This window comes from Rattus norvegicus, chromosome 7 (assembly GCF_021556685.1).
Source record: "Rattus norvegicus strain SHRSP/BbbUtx chromosome 7, alternate assembly SHRSP_T2T, whole genome shotgun sequence".
In the NCBI taxonomy this organism is placed as follows: domain Eukaryota; kingdom Metazoa; phylum Chordata; class Mammalia; order Rodentia; family Muridae; genus Rattus; species Rattus norvegicus.
Genome location: NC_141540.1, coordinates 7,393,642 through 7,403,605, shown reverse-complemented (window position 1 = coordinate 7,403,605; position 9,964 = coordinate 7,393,642). Strand labels below are relative to the sequence as shown.

Here is a 9,964-nt window from a genome sequence, read left to right as displayed (position 1 = left end):
GGATTTATTATTTTTGGTGGGGGATAACATCGTACTAGAGAAAAAATGGCACCCATGCGAGTACACTTTTAAATACCATTACTCTTCTTCCTTCCCTATAGCAACAGGGGAGAAAAGACCAGGCTAGAGTAAAGAAAACATTAGTTTCTTGGATGTACTTTTTATAGTTTCAGCATGAGTGATGATAACATACGAGTTTATTTTAAAGAATGAGCTTCATAAGGATAAGATCTGTGTGAAATATTGGATACCATGGCAAAGATTAAATTTGAAAGGAGGTAATAGAGAATCTGTTTTCTCACAACTTCTAGCTCTTTGATATAAGTGAAATTCTCTTTACAGAGTCACTGAATGCCTGTTTCACTTGCTTGTTCCTTAAGGTATAAATGAAGGGGTTCAACAGAGGTGCAACAGAAGTAGTGAGGACTGAAACTCCTTTATTTATGGCCACTTCATCCTTGGCTGATGGCTTGATGTAGATGAAGATGCAGCTTCCATAGGTGATGGAAACCACAATCATGTGGGATGAGCAGGTGGAAAAGGCCTTTTTTCTTTGCTGTACGGAAGGGAATCTCAGAATTGTTCTGATGATGTATGTATAGGATAGGATCACACAGATTAGGGTAATAATGAGTGCAAAGACAGCCACAAGTATAACCATTTGTTCTATTACCCATGTGTCTGAGCAGGAGATCTTTAGAAGGGGACCTGCATCACAGCTGAAATGATCAATGGCATTGGAATCACAGAAGTCAAGTTGGAGGCCCATGCCAAGGGGTGGAATAATAATCATTAAGCCAGATACCCAACATGTGATAACTAATAAGATACACACCCTGGGATTCATAATGGCCATATAATGAAGGGGTTTACAGATGGCCACATAGCGATCATAGGACATAGCTGCCAAGAGAAAAAATTCAGTTGCTCCAAAGAGAATAACAAAGAATATTTGACTTGCACAAGCGTTATAGGTAATGGTATTATCTCCACTTGAGATACTGTATAGAAATCTAGGAATACAGACTGTGGTAAAGGAAACTTCTAGAAATGAAAAATTTCTGAGAAAAAAGTACATGGGTGTTTTAAGATGGGGATCCACCAAGGTAAGGATGATGATAACCAGGTTTCCTGTTACACTAAGTATGTATGTCAGAAATAGGAAGATAAAAAGCAGAACTTGAAGTTGTGGGTCATCTGTTAGTCCCAAAAGAATGAAGGTTGTTATTGTTGACTGGTTTCTCATTACTGACCTTTGAAATCAAATTTTTTTTAAAGTCATAGTTAGTGTAAGTCTATAAAGTACTGTGGACATGAATGCCAACAAGCCAGCCTATATTTATTTTCTAAGTTTATAACATAACAAGTGTTGCCATTTTCTGACTATCAAAGGAGTAGTGAAAACTTTCTTAAAGGCACATGTTATTGTAAAAGAGCCAATTCTAAAGAACTATCTTAAGGATGTCCAAATGTAGTTAATTCTTATTTAGATAGGACTTACATATAATGCTACCTGACAAGCACACAGAACATTATACTAAGACAAATTCTGAATATTGAATGCATATAGATATCTGAGAACATAAATTTGTTTCAACTGTTAATACCTGAATATTGCTTTAATTGTGAGATGTTTCTCTCCTGGGAAAAAAATTAAGGAACAGAGATGACAGCAGATTTCTTTGCACTTGCAAGATAATTGGGGTACATCTATTTTTTTCTATTTTCTTTTTTTTTTTTTTTTTTGGAAGCTGGGGACCGAATCCAGGGCCTTGCGCTTGCTAGGCAAGGGCTCTACCACTGAGCCAAATCCCCAACCCGGGGTACATCTATTTTATCTATAATGAAAATGCTATGTTCAACACATCTGTAGAAGGAATGTATTCATTTTCTTTTGTTCTATATTTCTATTAGTAGACCGTGGTCATTTACTTCAAATACCTAAAAGTCACAATGCATTTTGCTATCGTTAGATAGTTCTAGGCTGTGCCTTTTTTAGGATCTTCTAAAAATTTTTTGAAAATACAAATTATCTGATTGAGGGAAAGGAATACATGGAGCTTCTTGGAAGGGAAGGTAAGTGGGTAAAATAACAATATGAATCACTGACAAATCCACAAGGTATAATACTATTAAATATTTACCTTAAAAACATAATACATGTACTTCAGTTTACAAATATGCATACATAGTTTAAATAAATTTTTCTCATCTGAGCTGATGGTGCTTTCCAAGAGTCAAAGAACACATGACAAAAATTCTCAAACCAGACATAAGAAGAAGTTTTCTTTTCAGATGTCAACAAGGATTGTCTAAGGGACTTCGGAAACATATGGCTTATTGCTATTATACCCTTGTTCCCAGAGATGGAAGTAAGTACTGCCTATTCCTCAAGATACTATAAACTTCAGAAACAGGCCAGAAACCCTTAGCTGGAACTGACCTAAACTTATCATCCCTGAGGACTAACATTTAAGGTACTAGAAGGCACCATATAATCTTTCAAAGGAAGAAGGCAAATAATAGTCCCACTCTGCTATGATGCCTATGAACTACATCAATGACCAGCCTAGCACAATAGCCCTATGGGCACAGTAGTAACATATATGTCTTTGCAATGACCAACAACTTCCTAATTGAACTTAGGACCCATTCAACAGGAGAGATAACAAGCATGCTATTGGTAACCTGCTCGACTACTCAGTACTAGTGAAATCATGGTTATTGGTAGAGAATCTAAAACCACTAATTTACTATAACAGCATAATAGCCAATAAAGGTCTATAAACATGTGTTCATATACTTACAGATAAATGCAGTCTTCACCACTCATCAAGGAAACTTCTCTTTTCAATACATGGAGACCACTATAGAAAACTACAACCAATAAGTAGGTAGAGTTGTGGAACCCAGTTCTAATAGATATATCTACAAAGCACTCACATATCTAAGGCTCATGGTTCATTGCAGAAGGGTGGGTGGAAAGATTATAAGAACCAGAGGATACAGCACTTTGCTGTAATGTTGTGTCTCCTGGTAACATCAGAAGCTACCTATAATATCTCACTAACATGATATGTGTTTGGGGTTTGTTTTTACTTTTTACCTATATGCCTTCAATTTCGCTAGCATTGAGCACTTGCAATTCTTGCTCGTGCATGCACGCACATATAACATGTTTTGATGGACTGATTCATATTAGTTCCTCAGGGCTTCCCTGGGACATTATTTCCTTAATAGAAACTTTATGTAGCCACCTAGAAAATGTAATTTTTTCTATGTATATGGTTTAAAGTTTGACAATTTTGTATTGGACAACAAGTAGAGGCTTATCCTTAGAAGAGGTATTTCTCTTTCTCCTACAGTCCAGTAAAAGCACCCTCTTTACAGCAAGTGGGAACTAAACACAATGTAGTAATCATGGTGTAGCCCAGCTCCAGTGGATAGATACAACACCACAGCTCCTACAATTATAGCTCAAAGAACATCATGGAAAAGGGAATGTAAATATTGTAAAAAATAATACCAGAAATGTTCTTTCTGAAAATGTCTGCACAAATAAGACAGGGACAATGATAATATCTTCAGCATGTTAATATGGAAGGAGAAAAACTTTCTTAATTTCACTGTTAGACAAAGAATTACATGCTCTATATTTTGATGCTTTTAAAACTATGCCCAGCACAGAGAACATACTTCACAATTTTACTAATTTTATAAGTAACTAAAATTTAAATTTTATTTTAAACTTTTAAAAGGTATTTTCAGATATCCCTCATAGCTAAAAGGCTCCTACTACAATGTTAGGAGAAATTTTGCTGATATTAAATAGAAGGTAGTGTTTTTGAAAAAAAAGAAAATAATTAATAAAACTTTGTTTAATTTACTTTCCGACCTATATTCTAAAACATAGTGCTGTCTGTCATAATGATACTCCCACCACCTTTATTATTACAATCAGAATGTAGTTAGTTAAATGGATTTTTTATAGAGTATTGATTCTATTCCTTATGGAATGTTCACTTAACTGTCAATTTTTTCACTCTTCAATATCTATTTCAGAGAGTAGTGTTTCTAGAAATAAAAATCCTTTACATAGGGATAAGTAAACAAACATATTTTGAATAATGGAAAACAATGTCATCCTGTACACATCATTCAAAAAGTACTCAATTCTAAAAGTTTGTTATTCTTTTTTGTTATTTTATTTTACCTCAACACTATAAACTTGTAATGCATCAAAAATATTATTATAGTCTAAATATTCAATTACCTATTACTTTTTAAAGTTAAAGTCACAAATCTTCTATATTAATGAATCATAGTCTTCTGCAATGACTGGGAATCAGTTAAAGCATTCACTATGAAATAGCTGGGTAAGAAAAGCTTAGATTTTTAGGAAGGTTACTTATTTATATTTTTGCCTTTTTCTGCTGTACCTGGTACAACTTAAGAAGTATAATCATACTTAAATATGTTGCAATACAGAATAGCTTAGATAATTGGAATCAAACAGTAGAAATATAATCTGACTAATCAGATTTCTATCAACTAATGTTATATGTATAAATTCTAATTCTTTGTTACCTAAAAAAGGAGATATTAGCAAATAATAATTCTAAGAATTTGTGTTTGAGAAAGCAACCTATAAAAAGGGAGAAATTATCAAAGCACATATTGGAAAGAACCAATTCATTATGTCGATGGACAGAAAACATGAATAGGCATTTCTCCAAGGGGACACAAAATGGCCCAACACACATGTGAAGAGTCCATCATTAGTAATCATCAGAAAAACACAAGTCAAAACTATAATTGGATGTTACTTCATACCTACTAGGATACTATTACCAATACAAATACATACTATATTGTGTATATGCAGAATTTGGAACCTTATACAATGTTAATAGGAATCAACTACAGGGAATATTTTAAAAGATCCTTAAAAATCAGGGAAGCATCTGGAACACATGGGCACTGGAAAAAATTTCCTGAACAAAACACCAATGGCTTATGCTCTAAGATCAAGAATCGACAAATGGGATCTCATAAAACTGCAAAGCTTCTGTAAGGCAAAGGACACTGTGGTTAGGACAAAACGGCAACCAACAGATTGGGAAAAGATCTTTACCAATCCTACAACAGATAGAGGCCTTATTTCCAAAATATACAAAGAACTCAAGAAGTTAGACCGCCGGGAAACAAATAACCCTATTAAAAAATGGGGTTCAGAGCTAAACAAAGAATTCACAGGTGAGGAATGCCGAATGGCTGAGAAACACCTAAAGAAATGTTCAACATCTTTAGTCATAAGGGAAATGCAAATCAAAACAACCCTGAGATTTCACCTCACACCAGTGCGATTGGCTAAGATCAAAAACTCAGGTGACAGCAGATGCTGGCGAGGATGTGGAGAAAGAGGAACACTCCTCCATTGTTGGTGGGATTGCAGACTGGTAAAACCGTTCTGGAAATCAGTGTGGAGGTTCCTCAGAAAATTGGACATTGAACTGCCTGAGGATCCAGCTATACCTCTCTTGGGCATATACCCAAAAGATGCCTCAACATATAAAAGAGACACGTGCTCCACTATGTTCATCGCAGCCTTATTTATAATAGCCAGAAAATGGAAAGAACCCAGATGCCCTTCAACAGAGGAATGGATACAGAAAATGTGGTACATCTACACAATGGAATATTACTCAGCTATCAAAAACAACGAGTTTATGAAATTCGTAGGCAAATGGTTGGAACTGGAAAATATCATCCTGAGTGAGCTAACCCAATCACAGAAAGACATACATGGTATGCACTCATTGATAAGTGGCTATTAGCCCAAATGCTTGAATTACCCTAGATCCCTAGAACAAACGAAACTCAAGACGGATGATCAAAATGTGAATGCTTCACTCCTTCTTTAAATGAGGAAAAAGAATACCCTTGGCAGGGAAGGGAGAGGCAAATATTAAAACAGAGACTGAAGGAACACCCATTCAGAGCCTGTCCCACATGTGGCCCATACATATACAGCCACCCAATTAGACAAGATGGATGAAGCAAAGAAGTGCAGACCGACAGGAGCCGGATGTAGATCGCTCCTGAGAGACACAGCCAGAATACAGCAAATATAGAGGCGAATGCCAGCAGCAAACCACTGAACTGAGAATAGGTCCCCTATTGAAGGAATCAGAGAAAGAACTGGAAGAGCTTGAAGGGGCTCGAGACCCCAAAAGTACAACAATGCCAAGCAACCAGAGCTTCCAGGGACTAAGCCACTACCTAAAGACTATACATGGACTGACCCTGGACTCTGACCCCATAGGTAGCAATGAATATCCTAGTAAGAGCACCAGTGGAAGGGGAAGCCCTGGGTCCTGCTAAGACTGAACCCCCAGTGAACTAGTCTATGGGGGGAGGGCGGCAATGGGGGGAGTGTTGGGAGGGGAACACCCATAAGGAAGGGGAGGGGGAGGGGGATGTTTGCCCGGAAACCGGGAAAGGGAATAACACTCGAAATGTATATAAGAAATACTCAAGTTAATAAAAAAAAAAATCAAACAAAAAAAAATCAAAGCTAGGATAGAATCTAGCAATATAATCCAAGAGTGAATTAGTTATCAAGTAAATATCCGATTCATGTGAGTATTACAGTGTAATTCAGAAAAGACATGCTATAGAAATGACCCAAATATATACCAACAGATAAATAGTTTAAAATGTAGCATATACCTACATGGAGGAGTATGAGATCTGTAAAATTTACAATATGCAATAAGGACAAACCTGAAAGACATTTTAATGGGAATTATCTAGCTAGAGAAGAATGAATAAACTGATGTAAATAAGGTATCTGAAATATTCAAACACACAAGCTCAAAGGGAGAGGGAGAGAGAGAATGTTTGAATAGAAATGACCCCAGACATTTTGATGGGGTGTTGTTCAACAGCTTTAAAATTTTAGTACAAGAATGAGGAATAATGTTCCATGATTTAAATTTTCTTACTGTACACTGAAAAACATTAAGAGAAATGTTATCATGTTAAGTTATATTGCAGAATAACAAACCAAGGATGCATATGTGTTTTGTCTTCATTGTCATGGTGGTTTCATGGAAATTTATAAATGTCCAAGCCCATCAAATTGATTCATAATTATCTTTGCAATTATCTGACTCTATCTACAGTACTTCATTAAAGCTGTACAAAACAAGGTGTATAGCACTATTAAAGTGAACTGTAACTTCCTTAATTATTTATAGGTTGTGACAGATACTACACAGTGGCATCAGTTCCTACAGACACTGCTCTCTGCCTCTTGTTAATAAGCTGTTATTCAATCGAATCTGCTATTACCAGCATCCTTTAGAAAAATTATATGCTACTTATTCCGAATTTCCCCCCAAGTAGGGTGGCTTTTGAAATTATCCCCCCTTTCTATTTGATCCTTTCCCAAACTTTAAATTTAACAAGTTCTTTACCTATTTCTTGAAACAATTAATTTTAGTATCTGTAATATTTGTATATGAGTGAGTACATTGTTCCTACATCAGAAGATGAGTCCTTCAACTTTCTTACTTTGCAAGAATTTTATTTTCTCAAAAATTTTTTGGTAAGTACAGTATAGAGAAACTTTTGATAAGTGCCATGCTTACCTTATAAACTTATCTCTCCATGGTCTTCTTTCTGAACCTCTAGCTTCTTTTCATGTACCTCCTGTGGCATAATGATTGTGTATATTTGTTACATGGAATGCTCCAATCTGACACCCTCTTGGCTCTAGTATTTCTGGGGAGTGAAGAAATCTCTAGCCTTCTTACATTAGAAGATATTGTTTTATTTTATGTTGCTTTTCCCTTTTTTAATTGTTGGAAAATATGAAACAAGTTTAAATGAGTTATCTACTCTGGTTTCTACTTCTTGACTAACAGTTGATTAGACTTCTTAAAACTTAATTTGTACTAAAATTCTGTCAGCAATTTTATTTTATCCTTTATTTTCAACTTCCAGACATGCCTTTAATTGACTAAGTTATTAATTATGTAGAATTTTGTAAAGAATATTATCAAAAATACTCATATATGTTTACTCTAGAGAATCTGTCAGCACCCCTACATTTTTACAAGGAAATAGAGGAGTAAGTTTTGATAGTAACTAAAAAATTAGAAACTAGAATATTTGAAGAATATCATTCTCAAGAGTATCACAAAACATTAATTCGTGGAAATCATTTAGGCAAAAAAAATGCTTGCTGTTCAACCATGACATATCATCTATGTCTTCTATCCCTGCATGTTTATGTCATAAGCAGTCATCTAAATCATATGTATACATTATATTTGAGACACAAATGAAAGGTTGTTTTTTGTTGCTCCTTTTACCTGCATTAAATTTCTCATTTTGTTGATGTCATTTTTTACTTTTGGTGATATTTTTCAGCAAGAGTAAGAGCTGGACTTACGATCATAGAATAATATCCAATCCTCCTCATGCAGCATTAATTATCTATAGCAATTTTTATATATAACATGAAAACTTATATAACCTGCAAGCACAATCTCCAAGGTTCTTTGTTTCTTCATCCATCACTGAATGAAATGATCATGGCCCCCAGGAGAAGACAATTAGTTTGTTGTACAAATGATGTGTTACTTATTATATGCTTACAAATATTTCTGCAAGTAATCTCAGCCCTCTGGGGGTGGAAAAACAAAATTGTCCTTCTTAGAGACATGAGTCTAATAAATCCCATAGGGAACATATAGAATAGCTCAGTTCCTTTTCAAAAGATTGTCCCAGGGAAGTGGACACTTTTTCAGAAAACTTGGAGGGTTGGTGTTGATCTGAAAGAACTTGTACTGAAATATTGACCAAGCAGACCAGCCAGTGTCATACAACTACAACTTCCCAAGGGTTTTCAAAAATCGAAAAATGGAAGTTTTCATTTTGGATAATTCTTAGTTCCCTTAGGAATGGTATTAGTGGTAATCTCTTATTGGCAAATCAATATCCATCATTTTTTTACAATTGTAATTTGTCATTATTATACTTTCATTGCATTAAATCATACTTGCTAAGAGTACATTTAGTTATCTTTTCCTTGGGTGCTGGTAACCACTGACACTTTTATGCTCTGTAAAATTTTCCCTTTTCAGTATATTATTCAACTTGAATAATAAGTTATATTGTCATGCATTCACCACTTAGCTGTCTTTATTCAAGGGTTATTTATGTATCTTACTTTCTTATAGTTATCAACAAACCGTTTCTCTACAATCTTTGTGCCTCTTCTGCTTAAGTTATACTTACTTTGTGTCCTGATATGTAGTAAGTTTTGAAAACAGTTTCATGGGCTGCTGAAAAGAAAAGATATTCTTGCATTTTGCGGGAATGTTCTGTAAATGTCTTTTATGTATGTTCGATTATAACATTATTCCATAATTTCTTTGTTTAGTATTTGCCTGGATGGCCTGTTTATTGCCATAAGTACAATGTTGTTGTCACTCCACATTCTTCACCAGTAGGCTTGTTTCTGAGTTTTCTTGGAAGACCTTTGGGATGGAACCAGTCACCAGTGGCTCAAGTCTAGCGACCAAGAAAGGAAGGGCTGGGCCCACACCCAGGTCTGCAGACAGGAGTATTCACTCTGAAATTAGAAGAATTTGTGTCACCAGAGCTGGTGGTATCTGCATGGATTGGTCTTTCAGTGCCTTGTGGGGTGGATGGATGTTTTAACTACTTGTACAGTCTGGAGCTAAGTTTGAATAGGCAGCTGCAGTTGGTAAAATAGGACCTTACCTCAGGGATCCAGGCTGGTAAGTGTGTGTGTAGTCAAATCTCAGAAATGTCTTGTTTTGTAATAACTGGCTATATTTAGTAATAAGTATACAGACACACACATGTACAACACACGCATGTACACAGATTTAATATACAAAAATTCAATATATTTTATTAAAGTAAG

General features: G+C 35.3%; 1 protein-coding gene across 1 annotated transcript; it reads right to left on the bottom strand.

The window, feature by feature from the left end:
• Window positions 1-307: 307 nt before the first annotated feature.
• On the bottom strand, window positions 308-1,246 carry Or6c2 (olfactory receptor family 6 subfamily C member 2). Its single transcript, NM_001000060.1, is given in 1 exon segment — window positions 308-1,246. A coding segment is annotated over 1 exon segment (939 nt).
• Window positions 1,247-9,964: the final 8,718 nt, after the last annotated feature.